At 38.9% G+C, this 20,424-nt stretch overlaps 1 protein-coding gene across 4 annotated transcripts in view; it reads right to left on the bottom strand.

The window, feature by feature from the left end:
* Window positions 1-20,424, bottom strand: part of CHRNA5 (cholinergic receptor nicotinic alpha 5 subunit) — a 52,577-nt gene that overhangs the window by 16,910 nt on the left and 15,243 nt on the right. For all 4 annotated transcript variants that reach the window (XM_037833303.1, XM_037833304.1, XM_037833305.1 and 1 more), the window contains exon 2: window positions 121-272. In XM_037833303.1, coding sequence (XP_037689231.1) covers window positions 121-272 — 152 coding nt within the window. The remainder of the gene's footprint in view (window positions 1-120; window positions 273-20,424) is intronic.

Raw genomic sequence — 20,424 nt, 5'->3', positions numbered from 1 at the left:
TGTGAATAACTACAGGGGAGGTCCCTGGGTCATCCTGGATGCTCCACACAGCTCCTGGGCACACAACAGACTCTCAGGAAATCTTTGTGAAATTGAAAAGGTAATGATATGCACACCTACCACATCCACTAATTGAGATATTGCAAGGCCAAACTTTATTTTTATTTTGTCATTCAGGTGTTCCACAGGACGAACCCATCTTTCGTAGTCTCGAAATAAATCCTTAAACAAACTATCTTCATGTTTTGCAACAAAGGATGGTTCAGAAAACCCTGTACAACAAATTTTTAAAAGTTAATATATTGACTTTGCTCCTACCCAAAACCTATACTTTTAAAAAAAGTTCAACATTATTAAGTAACCCAACATTTAAGCTTTTAAAATTAAATATTCACATAGATATTTGTTATCAAGTAAGGAATAGTCTGGCTCAGATAGATTTCTTTCTGAAATCAGATTACCCACTATGGAAATACGCTAAATTCCTTAAGAAGAACCCAATGCTTAATGTAGAGTACCTTAAAACCTAAGTAACATCAGACACCCAGGGAAGTGACTCTCCCTAGTAATGTGGAATATGACTCCTGGGGAAGAATGTAGACCTGACATCATGCAATGGAGAACATCTTCTTGACCAAAAGGGGGATGTGAAAGGAAATGAAATAATCTTCAGTGGCAGAGAGATCCCAAAAAGAGCTGAGAGGTCACTCTGGTGGGCACTCTTACGCACAATATAGACAACCCTTTTTAGGTCTAGTGAATTCGAGTAGCTAGCAGTAAATATTTGAAAACTATCAAATTACAACCCAGAACCCATGAATCTTGAAGACAATTGTATAAAAATGTAGCTTATGAGGGGTGACAATGTGATTGGGAAAGCCATAGGGACCACACTCCCCTTTGTCTAGTTTATGGATGGATGAGTAGAAAAATGGGGGAAGGAAAAAAACAAACAAAGGCACCCAGTGTTCTTTTTACTTCAATTGCTCTTTTTCACTTTAATTATTATTCTGTTATTTTTGTGTGTGTGGTAATGAAGGTGTCAGGGATTGATTTTGGTGATGAATGCACAACTATGTAATGGTACTGTGAACAACTGAATGTACGATTTGTTTTGTATGACTTCATGGTATGTGAATATATCTCAATAAAATGAATTAAAAAAAAATCTAAGTAACAAAAGCTTTTAATTTGCCAGGGGTAAAAGGGGGTTGCTTGTCTTAAAATTTGGAACCTAGAAAACAGATATATTGAAACAAAGTTCATTTATCAACTGTAAGCATAAAATAAACATGCTTTAATTTCATAGTTTTAATATACAAATATATAAATATTGAATGACTTGTTCAGAGCTTTCACATTGTTGTTTGCTACAGATTTGTTTAAAACTACTTTAGGGTCTAAGTGAAAAAAAAAGACAACATTTTAAAGTTTTAGGTGTCATGGCTAAAGACTCACTAGATTTATGGATCACAGTCATGTTTATCTCTCATTGAGCTTAAATAAGCCTCTGAAGAAATAAGAGTTTTCAGTGTTGCCTGAATCAGTCTCTGTCAAGGAAACATGAAATGTGTAAAATTCAAGCATGACATTTACTCAAGACTCTAATGCATTTATGAAGAAAAAACATTTACTTGATACAAAAATGCTACCAGCTTATTTATCATGAAGCATACACACAGGGACAATAATAACTAGTGATGGTCTTTCTCCAACCTAAAAGAAATGACTTGACAGAAAATTACCACTTTCAAAAAAAATCTTCTTTTCATTACAATAGACCTTCTATATGGAGCTATATGGAGCTATTAAAGAATATGTGGTCACTCTAGCTAGAGGAAACCCATTCCCTGAATCTCTTTCACTGCCTATTTCTTCATTAATAGTGTACTCCTCAGGGGTTTCTATGTCCTGCTTCCCTGAGCAATTTAAGATACTTGATTTACTCTATAAATACTATAGAGTTTGTGTCTTGCTTCCCTTAAGTCCCTTTATGCTGAAAGGCACAGCACTGGAGATAGTCAATGAGAACATTATGTACTGGAGAGTCACTCTTCTTAATGTTTAAAAGACCTTAATTTTAGAGCTTTAAGTTAAAATAGGATTGTTGAACCGTTTCTCCTTTTCTAATCCTATTTTAAAGATTTTATTTTCTCTGAAATACTAAAAATTTAGGGTTGTTTAAAATATGAAAATAAATAAAATGTCTTTCAATAGCACATACAGACCTTGTGCATTCTGACTGAAAAAGAGAAAACTAGCTTGAATTGCCACCTCAAATCCTGTTTGAAAGAAAGTAGATAAGATAAGGTATAACAAAATAATAAATGAATCCCAACATGCTACCTAATGAGAACCCTTAAGATACTGTTTTGTGAATATCTTCCTAATACATCCAGAACAAGAAAAACCATTTTCTTAGCCCAACTTTATGGAAATGGCAGGTGCAAACATCAATGGTATTTTACCTCAAACCTTAATGGTGCACTTGAATACTATTTAGAGATCATGCTTTTGTAGCTGGTTCTAAACATTTTACATTTATGGTGTTCATAAACCTCAGAATGTTAAAAGAGAGATAATCCAATCACTCCCCTCATTTTACAAATGGGGCCATATGACCAGAAAGGCTAGTGCTGCAGAGATGTTTATGGCAGAGCTCTGAGGACGCCCAGGGCATCCCTTCAGCCTGCTGCTCTTCCCACTCAAATAGCTTCTGTCTCGAGACATCCTTCAAGAAGAGGAGCCTAATTACTGCCACATCCCCCAAGAGCTCCGGCCACACTGATCTCCTGGACACGTACCTTATACCAGCACTGGGACACACTGGTAAATAAAACAGGCAGCATCAGTATTTACAGCCCAGAGAGACTGACATGGTATAAACAATGCCATATATAAGCTAAATTTTATAAACAATATCAAATGGTTTACATAGAAAAATTATTTTTTAAAAGCTTGAAGAGTTGTCATTTGCTCATCCTACTCAAAATAAATACTTTTAAAATCAATTTTCAACCTGGATTCCTTGGAATCTCGGGGGGGGGGGGGTATTTTTCATACTATTTTTGACCAAAACTCTATACTGTTCAACACATTACATACCGTTTTATGTTATTTTCTGAGTATTTCATGTAAGTCTTGGATCTCCAAAGAAATCAATGTCCTGGAAGGTTGGAATCGTTTCTACATTTTGGCATCCCTATAATACTAAGTATAATGCTGGCTGCAGTAACTATGTAATGCATTCTAGTCATTTTGCCCTTCCTTGACTTAAAAATACTTGACCTAAAACGAGGGAACTAGGAGAGACTTCTGGGGAAGTAGGGGGGACTCCAGGATCAGTCCGTCTACCAAAACAACTATTAGATAGGCAGGAACTGTCTGAAACAACTACTCTGAAACCCCAGAGGCCAGAAGAACATGGTACTGCATCCAGGAAGGAGTGGGAGGAAGAGACTGATAAATTACAATAAAAAGTTAGAAATTGCTCTCTTTGTGCAGTGGCTATCAGTGCCCATCCTCTGCCCCCGCAGCAGGCTGCCCCGGGGTCTAGTCCCTGGCTGGTGTCAGAAAAGGACATAAAATTCCTCTTCCCCAAGAACAAGAGTGGGCATGGATGATTGCTGATCATGGCTTTTGATTAGCTAATTTGGATTGCTGGGTCCTGGCTCTGAGGGCAGCTATTGTTTCAACCTGCCCTGGACAAAGGTGGCAGCAGCCATTGTTTCAACAACTACCTGGACAGGGCAGAGGCAGTGGAGATTTAAAGTCACAGCGCTTCCTCAGGGTTGCTAGGGACAGTTAGCTGAAGGTCTGGCATTTGCTGGGCATGCCAGGAAAGCTCAGTTCTGGGGAGTCATCAGAGAAGATTTTGGCACCCTTCCTGACCCCCCTCGTCAGGGCACTTTGGAACCAGTTAGCACCTCCTTCGTGGGTCCCTGACCCTGGTTTGCCTGGGAAAGACAGACAGGAAAGTCCTCCCCGAGGTGACCCTCCTCCCAGAATTTGCCCTTCAGGCAAAAGCAGCATGAGACAACAAAAAGAGTGTAAAATACTATAGAGGCAGTCAGTCTGGACAAAGCCCTGCCAGTCTTTAAATAGCCAGAAGAGGGAGGTCTGTATCCTGGGGAATAGAGGAGACAACTAAACTTCTGTAAATAGGGGAACTCCAAAACAACTAAAAAGCAAAAGCCCAGGGCAAGATGGAGTCCCCAAAAAAGACAGGGAAAACCCTGCACACTGCATTCGCCTTGGGCAGACCTTCCTGACAGGAGGGCTGAAGCCCAAGAAAATCTGTCTTTTCACCAGCTGGTTACAAAACCAAGAAATAGACATGCCAGGGAGTAAATCTCCAAGTTAACATTTCAAAATATTAAAAGGTACAGTGTGAAACAAAAGAGTACAAGACAAAGAAACAGGAAATGGTGGCCCATCCAAAAGAAGAGGATAAAAATACAGAAAACAACAACAAAGCAGACCAGAATGTGGACATACCAAACAAAGCCTTTAAAAAAAGTATCTTAAAAATGCTCAAGGAGATAAAGGAAAGAGAAAAAATTAAAGGATATGAGGAAAACAATAAGCAATATGAGAAACTTAGTAAAAAGACAGAAATTTTAAAAAGGAACCAAACAGAACTACTGGAGTTGAAGACTACAAAAACTGAAATAAAAAATGCCCAGGAGGGTTTTAAGAGCAGATTGGAGTTGACAGAAGAAAAAAACCAGGGAACCTGAAGACAAGACACTTGAAATGAGTCAGGTTGAGGAGCAGAAAGTAAAAAAGAAACAAAGAAAGAAAGAAAAACTATAAAAAGCAAAAATAACCAAACAGACCTCTAGGATACCATTAAGTATACCAATATACACATTATGGGGGGTCCCAGAAGAAGAAAAAGAGAAAGGGGCAGAAGGAATTTTCAAAGAAATAAAGTAAGACTTGATCTAACAGACATATAGAGAACACTGCACCCAATGAAAACAATATACGTTCTTCTCAAGTGCACATGCATCATTCTCCAGGATAGACCATATGTTCAGTCACAAAACAAGTCTCAATAAATTCAAAAATACTGAAATCATACTCTGACCACAATGGAATGAAGCTAGGAATCAATAATAGATGGAGAAATGGAAAATTCACAAATACTTGGGAATTAAACAACATATTCTTTTTTTTTTTTTTTTTTTTTTTTTGGGTACAAAACTTTTGTTTTATTTTAAAAAATAATACATTTAGTCAACATAGGAAAGTTTTTGGCCCTTTTCTCATAGGATTGCCTCATTTCAAAGGAAGGATTGCTTCTGCCATCTCTACCAACAGGAGGGACTGCTAGAGAGGTAGTCCATTCTCTATCTGCTACTTTTAGCTGTACAGGCTGTGCACGCTTCAACTCCAGGGGACAAAATTCACACACAGTCTGAGTGACTGCTGTCCCTTGGGTTCTGGTAGTTGCTTTTTGAGTTGTCAGTTGTTGAGTAGTTGCTGAATACAAGGCATTGAGTCACGTTTACTAGTTGGAGGGGTTATTATACATAAAAGCAAGATTCCAGGATCTAGCCTTCTTTTAATTCCTGTGTCCATGAAGAGTAGGCTCTCTTCTACTTCCTGTTCTTTGCAGTAAACACATGACACCCTGCCTTTTATCAAACCTGGAATCTGCTTGTCCCACATTCTGCTTGCAATTAGGAGACAGAGGCAGTTGTAGCATCCATGTCTATACAGCTGATTTGGGAAATGGACTCAGAATCAGGTCTGCATTCTCACTCCACACTTTTTCTCCTCCTTTCCTTCTCCCTTTCCTCTGTCTTTCCTCTGCCATATTTAAACAACATACTCTTAAGCAACCAATGGGTAAAAGAAGAAATGAGACATGAAATTAGGAAATATCTCAAGGTGAACGAAAATAAAAACACAATATACGAAAACTTACGGGACGCAGCGGAGGTAGTGCTGAGAAGGATATTATAGCTCTAAATGCTTAAATTAAAAAAGATTTTAAATCAGAGACATAACCTCAAAAATGAAAGAACTAGAAAAAGAAGAGCAAACTAAACCCAAAGCAAGAAGGAAGAAAATAACAAAGATTAGAATGGATATCAGTGAAACAGAAAATAAAATACAATAGAATCAACAAAACCAAAAATTGGCTCTTTGAAAAGATCAACAAAATAGACAAACCTTTGGGTAAACTCATAAAGAGAAAAAAGAAACAAAACAAAAATCAGAAATGAAAAGGGGGACAACTGAAATAAAAAGGGCTGTAAGAGGATACTATGAGCAACCATACAGAAAAAAATTTGATAATCGAGATGAAATGGACAAATTCCTAGAAACACACAAACTACCTACACTGACTCAGAAGAAATAGAAGATCTCAACAAACCAATTACCAGAAAAGAGATTGACTCGGTCAACAAAAAGCTCTCAGCAAAGAAAAGCCCAGGACCAGATGGCTCCACAGGGGAATTCTACCAACATTCCAATAACTATCACCAATCCTGCACAAACCCTTCCATAAAATTGAAGAGGAGGGAACACTCCCTAACTCATTCTACGAGGCCAACACCACCCTCATACCAAAGCTAGATAAAGATACCACAAGAAAACTACACACCAATCTCTCTTATGAATATAGATGCAAAAATCCTCAACAAAATACTAGTAACCTGAATCTAATGGCATATTAAAAGAATTATATACCATGATAAACTGGGATTTATCTGGTATGCAAGGTTGGTTTAACATAAGAAAATCAATCAATGTAATAAATGCATCACATTAACAGAATGAAGGAAGAAAAACACATGATCATCTCAAGTGACACAGAAAATGCATTTGACAAAATCCAGCTCCCCTTCTGGATTAAAAATCTTTGAAAACTAGGACTAGAAGGAAACCTCCTCAACATGATAAAGGACATATATGAAAAGCCTACAGCTAACATCATACTTAATGGCGAGACTGAAAGCTTTTCTGCTAAGACCAGTGTGATGATTAGGTTCACGTATCAACTTGGCCAGGTAATGGTACCCAGGTGTCTGGTGAAGCAAGCACTGGCCTAACTGTTACTGCAAGGACATTTGTGGCTGGTTAATAAACCAGAAAGCTAGTTTATTAAATCATCAGTCAATTGGCTGCAGCTGTGATTATGTCAACAAAGGGCATGTCTTCCACAATGAGAGAATGCAATCAGCTGGATTTAATCCAATTAGTTGAAGACTCTTAAGACAGATACAGAGGACCTTCACTTCTTCTTTGGCTGACCAGTGAAGCATTTCCTGAGGAGTTCCTTGAAGCTGCCAGTTCGTTTCCTGAGAAGTTCATCAAACATGTTCATTGAAGTTGTCAGTTTGCTTCATCGAACACCTTCACTGGAGTTGACAGTTTGCTGTCTGCCCTATGGAATTTGGACTTGTGCATACATATAGTTGTGTGAGACACTTTTATAAATCTTATATTTATAGATATCTCTTGTTGATTCTGTTTCCCTAGAGAACCCTAACTAATACAACCAGGAACAAACAAGAAAAGGATGCCCACTGTCACCAGTCTTATTCAGCACTGTACTGGAAGTTCTGGCCAGAGCAATTAGGCAAGAAAAAGATATAAAAGGCATCCAAATTGGAAAGGAAGAAGTAAAACTTTCTCTGTTTGCGGATGACATGATCCTATACAGAAAATCCTCAAAAAGCCACAACAAAGCTCCTAGAGCTAATAAATGAATTCAGCAAAGTAGCAGGGTACAAGATCAACACCCAAACATCAATAGTGTTTTATACACAAGCAATGAACAAGTGGAAGAAGCAATCAAGAAAAAAATTCCATTTATAATAGCAACTAAAAGTGTCAGATTGTCTCGGAATAAATCCAAACAAGGATATAAAGGACTTGTACACAGAAAACTATAAGACATTGCTAAAAGAAATCAAAGACAACTAAATAAATAGGACATTCTGTGTTCATGGACTGGAAAACTAAATACTGTTAAGATGTCAATTCTACTCAAAGCAATTTAGAGATTCAACACTATCCCAATCAAAATTCCAATAGCCTACTTTACAGAAATGGAAAAGCCAATCATCAAATTTATAAAGAGGGACGATAGCAGAGGAGGGAGGCAGAATGGGCTTTTCCTCTGTCAGAGTAGCTAGAAAGGGGCCAGAGGACACCAGGGAATGTGGTTCTGGGGTATGATCAGCCATAGAGGGTCCACCAAAGTACCTGAAGGGGACACCTGTCAAAAATGGAGGAGGGACATGGTGAGTGTGTGCCCTGTTGGGACTGCCCCAACCCCAGGCCAGCAGCAGCAAAACCACAGCCGGGCAAGGGAGTGAGTGAGCAGCAGCTCTCCACTCCCATTCACCTACCTTGATGATTTGCTGGGGGGTGATCCTCCACAGCCAGATGGCGGGGAGCTCCCCTGAGGGAACCCTGCAGGCAGCAATTGGTCTCCCCCCACAGAAGTCTGGGAGGGTGCAACGGCAGGAAGCGGGGAAGGGAGAGGAACCATACCAGCAATCAGGAGCCCCTCCCACACCTCAGAGACTCATGGGTGTAAGGCAGGCAGAGAACCAGTAGTTAGGGCCCACATCCAACCTGTGGGGTACCCCTGGCCTACCTGTCCAAGGTCCATGTTGCAGCCCCAGGACTGGGATTCCCGAGAGTACGTGGAGATCTGGTGCACTGACTGGTTCCCCACCTGGTTTGGAATCCGCCCACCGCAAAGAAGTTTTGGAAAGGCCTATTTGAGAGTGCCGCCTGCTAGCAGGATTGGGAAACTGCACTCCAGGAAAACAAATTATATATAAATACTCAATTAATCCTGCACTTCCCAAAATAACCCTATCTAGATAAGCAAAAGACTCAAAGCCAGCAAAAAATTACAAAGCACTTGAAGGATATAGAAGACATGGACAAGCCAAAAGAAAAAATTAAAATGCTGGAAGAGATACAAAATTTGGAGCAATTAATCAAAGAAGTACACACAAACATCGTTATTATGGCTCAGGATACAAAGGACATGATGAAGACCCTAGAAGAGCAAAAAGAAGAATTTGCAAGAGTAAATTAAAAAATAGTGGATCTCATGGAAATAAAAGATACTATCGATCAAATTAAAAATATTCTTGAGACACAACACTAGATTTGAAGCATTAGAGGTAAGAATTAGCGACCTTGAGGACTGACTGATGGAAAGCGAAAGCACAAAAGAATGAACGGTGAAAAAAATCAAAAACTTTGAAATGGAGCTCAGGGAAATGATGGACAACATGAGGCTCACAAATATAAGAATCATTGATGTTCCAGAAAGAGAAGAGAAGAGTAACGAACTAGGAAGAGTATTTGAAGAAATTGTTGGGGAAAACTTCCCAACCCTTCGAACCAACATAAATATGCAAATGCAAGATGCCCAACGAATGCCAAATAGAATAAATCCAAATAAACCTACTCCAAGACATATACTGATTAGATTGTCAAATGCTGAAAAGAAAAAGAAATTTCTGAAGCAGCAAGAGAGTAGTGATTCACCACATATGAGGGAAACAACATAAGACTAAGTACTGACTACTTAGTGGGCCCCATGGAGGCAAGAAGGCAGTGATATGATATATTTCAGATTCTGAAAGAGAAAAATTGCCAGTCAAGAATCCTTTTTTTTAAATCAATTTTATTGAGATATATTCACATACCATGCAGTCATACAAAGCATACATTCCAATTGTTCACAGTACCATTATACAGTTGTGAGTTCATCACCAAAATTAATTTTACAATATTTTCATTACCACACAAACACAAATAATAAGAATAAAAATTAAAGTGAAAAAGAAAACATGGTGGTTAGGAGAGACAGGGCAAAAAAAAACCCACCTCTGTGAAAAATACTAGATAAAAGCCATAAAGTGACCCAGAACACCAGTTCCAGCTATGCACCAGCTGGACAAGGTCTGCTAAATCCACAGGGACCGTGCACTTGGTGAAACCGGGAGTCTACATTCTGAAACGATTGAATAAGCCTGCTGAATATCCGGCAGCCACACTGAGGTGTGGGGAAACCATGGGTTGGCATTTGGAGTCGTACTAGTTCTTTTTTAAAAAACCCAAAAGCGGCTGCAGATACGGTAGCAAGAACCGCACAGTGAAGTGTAGCAGGAACGGACTGTGGGTAAGCCTCAATATCTGGTGTGGATGACAGCTTTTCGCACACCTGCTGCTAACTGTCTCAGAGTGAGGAAGACGGAGGTGAGCCAAAAGGGGAAATAACCACACCCCATAAGCCATCTTCCCAGTGGGCTGGGAACGCTCCTGCCCAGCGCCACAGCCCAGAGCCACACCAAAAAACCCAGTGTGATGGGAAGTGTTTTCAGCATCACGCACACACGCTACAATACTGGGTGTGGACAACAGCCTTTTGCACACTCACAGCTAAGTGTCCCGGAGCTAGGAAGGCGGAGCCGTGCGAAAAGGGGGAAATTAACATGCCCCATACAGCCATCCTTACAGCAGGCTGGGAATGCCCCTACAAGGCTGGTGGCCCAGAACCTCCCTTGAGGGAGGGCACACACTTGTGACGTCAAACAGCCTTCCCTTAGCAGAGGCCCTGGGAGGGCACAGCTTGGAAGAGGGTCCCACTCGAAAATCTCAGGGACCATACACCAATATCAAGAACTTGTGAGTCAGTGGCAGAGACAATCAATCAGTGGACAGACTGAACTGAAGGTTTAGACTCTTGCAACAGTCTTAAATCCACAGGAATACCTGGGAGGTTTGATTATTAAAGCCGCCCTCCCTCCCTAACCACTCAGACATATGCCCCACATTCAGGGCAGACAGCACCAACAACACACCCAAACGTGGTGTACCAGTTGGACCCCCACAAGAATCAGACCCCACGTACCACAAGGACAAAGTTGGGAAGAACTGGCATGAGGGGAATAGGTGGCTCGTGGATGCCACCTGCTGGTTAGTTAGAGAAAATGTATGCCACCAAGCTGTACATCTGACAAATTAAGAGATTAGTCTTTGAATTAACCTACATATCCTAAAAGAACCCTATCAAGTTAAGCAAATGCCAAGAGGTCAAAAACAACAGAAAATTTTACAGCATATGAAAAAAACAGACAGTATGGATAACCCAAATCCAAACACCCAAATTAAAAGATCAGAGGAGACGCACTACTTGGAGCAATTAATCAAAGAACTAAAGACAAACAATAAGAGCATGGCACAGGATATAAAGGACATGAATAAGTCCCTAGAAGAGCATCAAGAAGAAATTTCAATAGTAAATAAAAAATAGATGATCTTCTGGAAATAAAAGAAACTGTCGACCAAATTAAAAAGATTCTGGATACTCATAGTACAAGACTAGAGGAAGCGGAACAATGAATAAGCAACCTAGAGGATGACAAAATGGAAAATGAAAGAACAAAACAAAGAACGGGGAAAAAATTAAAAAAAATTGAAATGGACTTCAGGGATATGATAGATAAAATAAAACATCAAAGTATAAGACTCATTGGTGTCCCAGAAGGGGAAGAGAAGGGTAAAGGTCTATAAAAAGTATTCAAAGAAATTGTTGGGGAAAATTTCGCAAACCTTCTACACACCATAAATACACAAAGCATAAATGCCCAGCGAACTCCAAATAGAATAAATCCAAATAAACCCACTCCAAGACATACTCTGATCAGACTGTCAAATACTGAAGAGAAGGAGCAAGTTCTGAAAGCAGCAAGAGAAAAGCAATTCACCACATACAAAGGAAACAACATAAGACTAAGTAGTGACTACTAAGCAGCCATGATGGAGGAGAGAAGGCAGTGGCACGACACATTTAAAATTCTGAGAGAGAAAAATTGCCAACAAGAATTCTTTATACAGCAAAGCTCTCCTTCAAATTTGAGGGAGAGCTTAAATTTTTCACAGACAAACAAATGCTAAGACATTTTTGCCAATAAAAGACCTGCCCTACTTCAGATACTAAAGGGAGCCCTACTGACAGAGAAACAAAGAAAGGAGAGAGAGCTATGGAGAAAGGTTCAGGACTAAAGAGATTCAATATTGGTTCATTAAAGGACAATAAGAGAGACAGGGAAAAAATATATCTGACAAACATAAAGCAAAGGATAAGATGGCTGATTCAAGAAATGCCTTCACAGTAATAACGCTGAATGTAAATAGATTAATCTCCCCAATTAAAAGATATAGATTGGCAAAATGGATCAAAAAATATGAACCATCAATATGTTGCATACAAGAGACTCATCTTAGACACAGGGACACAAAGAAATTGAAAGTGAAAGGATGGAAAAAATATTTCATGCAAGCTACAGCCAAAAGAAAGCAGGAGTAGCAATATTAATATCAGATAAAATAGACTTTATGAGAGACAAAGAAAGCCAGTACATACTAATAAAAGGGGCAATTCAACAAGAAGAAATAATCATAAATGTTTATGCACCCAATCAAGGTGCCACAAAATACATGAGACAAATACTGGCAAAACTAAAGGAAGCAATGGATGTTTCCACAATAATTGTGGGAGACTTCAACACATCACTCTCTCCTATAGATAGATCAACCAGACAGAAGACCAAGAATGAAACTGAAAACCTGAACAATCTGATAAATGAATTGGATTTAACAGACATATATAGAATATTACATCCCAAATCACCAGGATACACATTCTTCTCTAGTGCTCAGGGAACTTTCTCCAGAATAGACCATATGCTGGGACATAAAACAAGCCTCAATAAATTTTAAAAAAACTGTAATTATTCAAAGCACATTCTCTGACCACAATGGAATACAATTAGAAGTCAATAACCATCAGAGACTTAGAAAATTCACAAACATCTGGAGGTTAAACAACACACTCCTAAACAATCAGTGAGTTGAAGAAGAAATAGCAAGAAAAATTGCTAAATATATAGAAACGAATGAAAATGAGAACACAACATATCAAAATCTATGGGATACAGCAAAAGCAGTACTGAGGGGGAAGTTTAGAGCACTGAATGCATACATCAGAAAGGAAGAAAGAGCTAAAATCACAGAACTGATGGAGCAACTGAAGAAGCTACAAAATGAACAGCAAACTAATCCTAAACTGAGTAGAAGAAAAGAAAAAACAAGGTTTAAAGCAGAAATAAATGACATAGAGAACAAAAAAACAACAGAGAGAATAAACAGCATCAAAAGTTGGTTCTTTGAGAAGATCAACAAGATTGACAAGCCCCTAGCTAGAATGACAAAATCAAAAAGAGAGAAGACCCATATAAACAAAATAATGAATGAAAAAGGTGACATTACTGTGGATCCCAAAGATATTAAAAAAATTATAAGAGGATACTATCAACAACTGTATGCCAACAAACTGGATAATACAGAGGAAATGAATAATTTCCTGGAAACATATGAACAACCCAGACTGACCAAAGAAAGAGAAGACCTCAACCAACCAATCACAAGCAAAGAGATCCAATCAGCCATCAAAAAACTTCCCACAAATAAATGCCCAGGGCCAGATGGCTTCACAGGGGAATTCTACCAAACTTTCCAAGAAGAACTGACACCAATCTTACTTATAGTCTTCAAAACATTGAAGAAAATGGAACACTATCTAACATATTTTATGAAGCTAACATCAATATAATACCAAGACCAGGGAAAGATGCCACAAAAAGGGAAAACTACAGGCCAATCTCCCTAATGAATATAGATGCAAAAATTCTCAACAAAATACTTGCAAATCAAATCCAAAGACACATTAAAAAAAATCATACGCCATGACCAAGTGGGTTTCATTCCAGGCATGCAAGGATGGTTCAACATAAGAAAATCAATCAATTGAATACAACACATTAACAAATCAAAAGAGAAAAAGCAAATGATCATCTCAATAGATGCTGAAAAAGCATTCAACAAAATCCAACACTGCTTTTTGATAAAAACACTTCAAAAGGTAGGAATTGAAGGAAACTTCCTCAATATGATAAAGAGCATATATGAAAAACCCACAGCCAGCATAGTACTCAATGGTGAGCAACTGAAAGCCTTCCCTCTAAGATCAGGAATGAGACAAGGATGCCTGCTGTCACCACTGTTATTCAACATTGTGCTAGAAGTGGTAGTCAGGGCAATCTGGCAAGACAAAGAAATAAAAGGCATTCAAATAATGAAAGGTCATTATTTGCAGATGATATGATCTTATACCTGGAAAACCCTGAGAAATCGATGACACAGCTACTGGAGCTAATAAACAAATTTAGCAAAGTAGCGGGATACAAGATTAATGCACGTAAGTCAGTAACGTTTCTATATGCTAGAAATGAAAGAAGTGAAGAGACACTCAAGAAATAGATACCATTTTCAATAGCAACTAAAAACATCAAGTACTTAGGAATAAACTTAATTAAAGATGTAAAAGACCTATACAAAGAAAACTACATAACTCTACTGAAAGAAATAGAAAGGGACCTTAAAAGATGGAAAAATATTCCATGTTCATGGATAGGAAGGCTAAATGTCATTAAGATGTCAATTCTACCGAACCTCATCTATAGATTCAATGCAACCCCAATCAAAATTCCAACAACCTACTTTGCAGACTTGGAAAAGCTAGTTATCAAATTTATTTGGAAAGGGAAGATGCCTCGAATTGCTAAAAACACTCTAAAAAAAGAAAAACAAAGTGGGAGGACTTATACTCCCTGACTTTGAAGCTTACTATAAAGCCACAGTAGTCAAAACAGCATGGTACTGGAACAAAGATAGATTAATTGATTAATGGAATCAAATTGAGAATTCAGAGATAGACGCCCACATCTATGGCCGACTGATCTTTGATAAGGACCCCAACGCCACTGAACTGAGACATAACAGTCTTTTCAACAAAAGGGGCTGGGAGAGTTGGATATCCATATCCAAAAGAATGAAAGAGGACCCCTACCTCACACCCTACATAAAAATTAACTCAAAATGGACCAAAGATCTCAATATAAAAGAAAGTACTATAAAACTCCTAGAAGATAATGTAGGAAAACATCTTCAAGACCTTGTATTAGGCGGCCACTTCTTAGACTTTACACCCAAAGCATAAGCAACAAAAGAAAAAGTAGATAAATGGGAACTCCTCAAGCTTAGAAGTTTCTGCACCTCAAAGGAATTTCTCAAAAAGGTAAAGAGGCAGCCAACTCAATGGGAAAAAATTTTTGGAAACCATGTATCTGACAAAAGACTGATATCTTGCACATATAAAGAAATCCTACAACTCAATGACAATAGTATAGACAGCCCAATTATAAAATGGGCAAAAGATATGAAGAGACACTTCTCTGAGGGGAAATACAAATGGCAAGAAACATATGAAAAAATGTTCAGCTTCACTAGCTATTAGAGAGATGCAAATTAAGACCACAATGAGATAACATTTCACACCGATTAGAATGGCTACCATTAAACAAACAGGAAACTACAAATGCTGGAGAGGATGTGTAGAAATTGGAACTCTTATTTATTGCTGGTGGGACTGTATAATGGTTCAGCCACTCTGGAAGACAGTCTGGCAGTTCCGTAGAAAACTAGATATAGAGTTACCCTTCAATCCAGTGATTGCACTTCTCGGTATATACCTGGAAGATATGAAAGCAGTGACGCGAACAGATATCTGCATGCCAATGTTCATATTAGCATTATTCACAATTGCCAAGAGACGGAAACAACCCAAATGTCCTTCAACAGATGAGTAGATAAATAAAATGTGGTATATACACACAATGGAATATTACAGAGCAGTAAGAAGGAGTGATGTCATGAAACATACGACAACTTGGATGAACCTTGAAGACATAATGCTGAGTGAAATAAGCCTGGCACAAAAAGAGAAATATTATATGCTACCACTAATATGAACATTGCTTGGGGGAGAATGCAGGGGTGTTGGGCTTCCCCACCTCGATGGTTGTTGATGTGCTCACAGACATTGAGGACTGGTGGTTTGATGGGCTGAGCCCTCAATCACGGGACTTGCCCTTGGAAAGACTGTTACTGCAAAGGAGAGGTTAGGCCTGCTTATAATTGTGCCTAAGTGTCTCCTCCCGAATGTCTCTTTGTTGCTCAGATGTGGCCCTCTCTCTCTAGCTAAGCCAACTTGGCAGATGAAATCACTGCCCTCCCCCCTACAGGGGATCTGATACCCAGGGGTGTGAATCCCCCTGGCAACATGAAATATGACTCCTGGGGAGGAATCTGGACCTGGCATCATGGGATGGAGAACATCTTCTTGACCAAAAGGGGGATGTGAAAAGAAATGTTTCAGTGGCTGAGAGATTCCAAAAGGAGCCGAGAGGTCACTCTTGTGGGCACTCTTACGCACAATATAGATAAACCTTTTTAGGTTCTAATGACTTGGAATAACTAGCAGTAAATACCTGAAACTATCAAATTACAACCCAGAACCCTTGAATCTTGAAGATGACTGTATAACAATGTAGCTTATGAGGGGTGACAATGTGATTGGGAAAGCCATGTGGATCACACTCCCCTTTGTCCAGTGTATGGATGGATGAGTAGAAAAACGGGGGCTAAAAAAAAGGCACCCAGTGTTCTTTTTTACTTGAATTTTTATTCTTATTACTTTTGTATGTGTGGTAATGAAAATGTTCAAAAATTAATTTTGGTGATGGACGCATAGCTAAATGGTGGTACCATGAACAACTGATTGTACGCTTCGTATGACTGCATGGTATGTGAATATATATCAATAAAATTGAATTATTAAAAAAAAAGAAATGAAATACATTGATGATATAACCTTCCTACATATGTAACTTAAAAATACAATGCCCTGTAATAAAAAAAAAACAAAAAAAACAAAAAACAGGGCCGTACAACACAAAGAGTGAACCCTAAAGGAAACCATGCATTATTACAGTTACTAGTACAATTATAAAAATGTTCTTTCTTGAATTGCAACAAATGTACCACACTAATGCATGGTGTAATAATAGGGCAGTATATGGAAATTCTGTATTTTATGCATGATTTGTCTCTAAGCCTGTAATTTCTCTAATAAAAATATAATACAAAAAAAAATTGAGAATAGAACAAAAATATCAGTTTCTGGCGGAGATTTTTGTTTGACAAATACATGGCATAGCATTTCTTATGTCCAGGCACTCTCCTAAGCACTTAAAAAATGTGTGTGTAATAAAAAATAACTTAATTAATAATAGCCCACAAGGTAGGAGTAAACCAGGGCATAAAGTGATCACGTAGCTCCCCAGGAAGATAGCTAGCAAGTGGTGGAACCAGGATTCACGCCCAGGCAGCCTGGCGTCATAATCTAAGGTCTTAACCACCCAGCTATGCTGTCCCTCTGAGGTGGGGAAAAGGGTGCTCTCACACATTGGTGGTAGAAATGTAAAGTGTATTGCCTTTCTGAAAAGTCATCTTGCAACATTTTTAATCTTGTAAAATTCATTAACAAAAAATGTACACAGACCCTTGACCCAGCTGCCCTCCACCTGAATCCCAGAGCAATAAAACACCAGTACAGAAGGACATAGGCACAAGAATGCCTATTGTAGTCATGCTCATTGCAGCAAAAATCAGAAACAACATAACTGAATGAAGTATGGCACATGAAATATTATGCAGTAATAAAACTGCAATTGATTTAGAGGGATTTTCATGAGGTATTGTTGGAGGAAAAAAAAGATACAGAAAATATATAATATAATCCTATTTTTGTTAAAACAAATCAATGATTAAAATCTACCTAGCTATATCTATAGAATTATGTATGCCTGAAGAAAATTATGGAAAGGTATACTGGGCTATTAATAAGGCTCAGCTGGGAAGGTACTGAAGTGGGTTGGGGGAAGAGGGAGAGAGGACAATGGGAAGGGGAGAGTACAATAAAAAAAGAAAGGGGAGAAATACTGTATAAATTAAAAAAAAAACTCTCAGGTGGGCCACACTCATTGGATAAGGTTTAAGGTTCTTAAACTTTCCTACATCTTAATGTGTATTCAGTATAAAGATAACTGATCTTAGGTAAAAATTTTGCAATTAATTATGAAAAGCAAATCAATATTTTTATATAAGAATTGTGCCTTAGTAAGCAGGATGATATTATCTTTCACTCCCAAGCTCTGTGATGGGAGCCTGAGCCATAACACATTTCAGCCTCCCTGGTTTATTAATTTCCTTTCTTACTTTTTATTTCTACTGACTAAGAAATCTTAGTTCATAACTACAGAGTATCAGGAATGGCAGCAAGCATTGGTGGCTCTGGCAATTAATTCTAGATATTCAACTCAAACAGGGACCTAGAAATTCATAAAAAGAACTTTCACTGAAGAGTACTTTTAGTGCTGCATCAGACTCTAAGTTGACAAGCACTGCAATCAGATTAAGGCATGAATGTTTTAACCTGTGATACTGCAATGAATGATTTACTGATACACTCTTCAGTTGCATTCACTTTGAAATGTATTTCTTCATTTTCCATTGCAGCATATGGATGTGACTTTAAAACATGACTTTTAAGTGATTAACTTCTTTCTCCAAGCAAGCAAAGAAAAGCATCAGAAAGAAATTCAACTCTCTCTGATCCAGTCATTTTAGCCATTTGCACCAGTGAAGTGTTAAGAAACATGATACTATGGGACTATTTCAACACTGTCACAACTTGGGAGGGGGGTGGTGGTGGGACTAGAAGGGAGGAAACCTGGAGATGATGCCAGTTCCAGTTAGCTAGACAAAGTATATGTTTCCCACACACCCCAACCTGAGAAGGAATTTGGGGCTTACAAACATCTTGGAATGTTGAAACAGAGGTGGAAAGGATGCTATCCTCTCAGCATTAGGGGTTAAGAACTTGTCAAGGTCTCAGAACACAGACAAGGGTCATTCCTGTTGCTCAGTACAGGTGACGTGCCGGCTGCTGTCAAAGGAAAGGTTAACTCCTCGGCACAGGTGACCCCCAGCCACATCGGAGCGGGGCCTGGGTGGTCTACGGACACCATGCCCTCTACCTGGTGCCTCTGACAGGTGGGGCTCCTTCCAGTGGGGGCCAAGTGGCATCCTTTTTATTCAAGTGATCCCTTCAAGTCCAGCCCCTCATCCCCAGTCCTACTGACCTCTTTCTCTTGTCCATCTCCTCTATCTTTTTCTTCCTCCCCTCAGCCTAGGGAATTATCTTCTATCAAAGAGAAGCTTTGCTCTTACCATCATCTAGTCTGTGTCAAGTCCCCTCTGTTCTCGACTAAGGTTTAGTTTTTTGAAACTTGAAAGGCAAAAATGAATTTCTTATTTCTGCTCACTGCTGTCACATTCCTTCTCTGAAGTATGAGCACAGATTAACCCAGCTTGAGCAGGTAGGGAAAAGGGCCAGGGACAACATGAAGGGGCATTAATATTTCCAAAGTAATATCTTGTCCTACTGATACACTCAAAACTAAAAGCCATATTTTGACCCTCAAGTGATCAATTCTGGATCCTCAAGATATGACTGTATCAATAAGATAGGCTATTTGAGGACATTTGAAATCAGAAAGATTGGGTTTAATGGCATTATTGGTGTCATGAAGAACTCGTGTGTGCGCTTTGCTCCTTGAGAATCACACTATTTCAACATGGAAAAGCACGGTCATCCACGCAGTGCCATTTCTTCATACAAGCTAAAAAGACACCCTTGGTGCCTGTGACTTGATCATATTCAAAATTTTTTACTATCTCCTTGTTCTAGTTTGCTAATGCTGCCAGAATGCAAAACACCAGAAATGGATTGGCTTTTATAAAGGGGGTTTATTTGATTACAAAGTTATAGACTTAAGGCTATAAAGTGTCCAAGGTAACGCATCAACAATTGGGTACCTTCACTGAAGGATGGCCAATGGTGTCCAGAAAACCTCTGTTAGCTGGGAAGGCACGTGGCTGGCATCTGTTCCAAAGTTCTGGTTTCAAAATGGCTTTCTCCCAGGATGTTCCTCTGTAGGCTGCAGTTCCTCAAAAATGTCACTCTTAGTTGTTCTTGGGGTGTTTGTCCTCTCTTAGCTTCTCCAGAGCAAGAGTCTGCTTTTGACGGCCATCTTCAAACTGTCTCTCATCTGCAGCTACTCTCTCAGCTCCTGTGCATTCCTCAAAGTGTCCCTCTTGGCAGCAGCAAGCTTGCTCCTTCTGTCTGAGCTTATATAGAGCTCTAGTAAACTAATCAAGACCCATGCTGAATGGGCACAGCCACGCGTCCATGGAAATTATCTAATCAGAGTCATCACCCACAGATGGGTGGGTCACATCTCCATGGAAACCCTCAAAGAATTACAATCTAATCAACACCAATAAGTCTGCCCACACAAGACTGCACCAAAGATAATGGCATTTTGCAGAACATAATACATTCAAACT

The sequence above is a fragment of the Choloepus didactylus genome, chromosome 4, assembly GCF_015220235.1.
Source record: "Choloepus didactylus isolate mChoDid1 chromosome 4, mChoDid1.pri, whole genome shotgun sequence".
NCBI lineage: Eukaryota > Metazoa > Chordata > Mammalia > Pilosa > Megalonychidae > Choloepus > Choloepus didactylus.
Note: the sequence above shows the minus strand (reverse complement) of the source record. Positions and strands in the feature narration are given on the sequence as shown.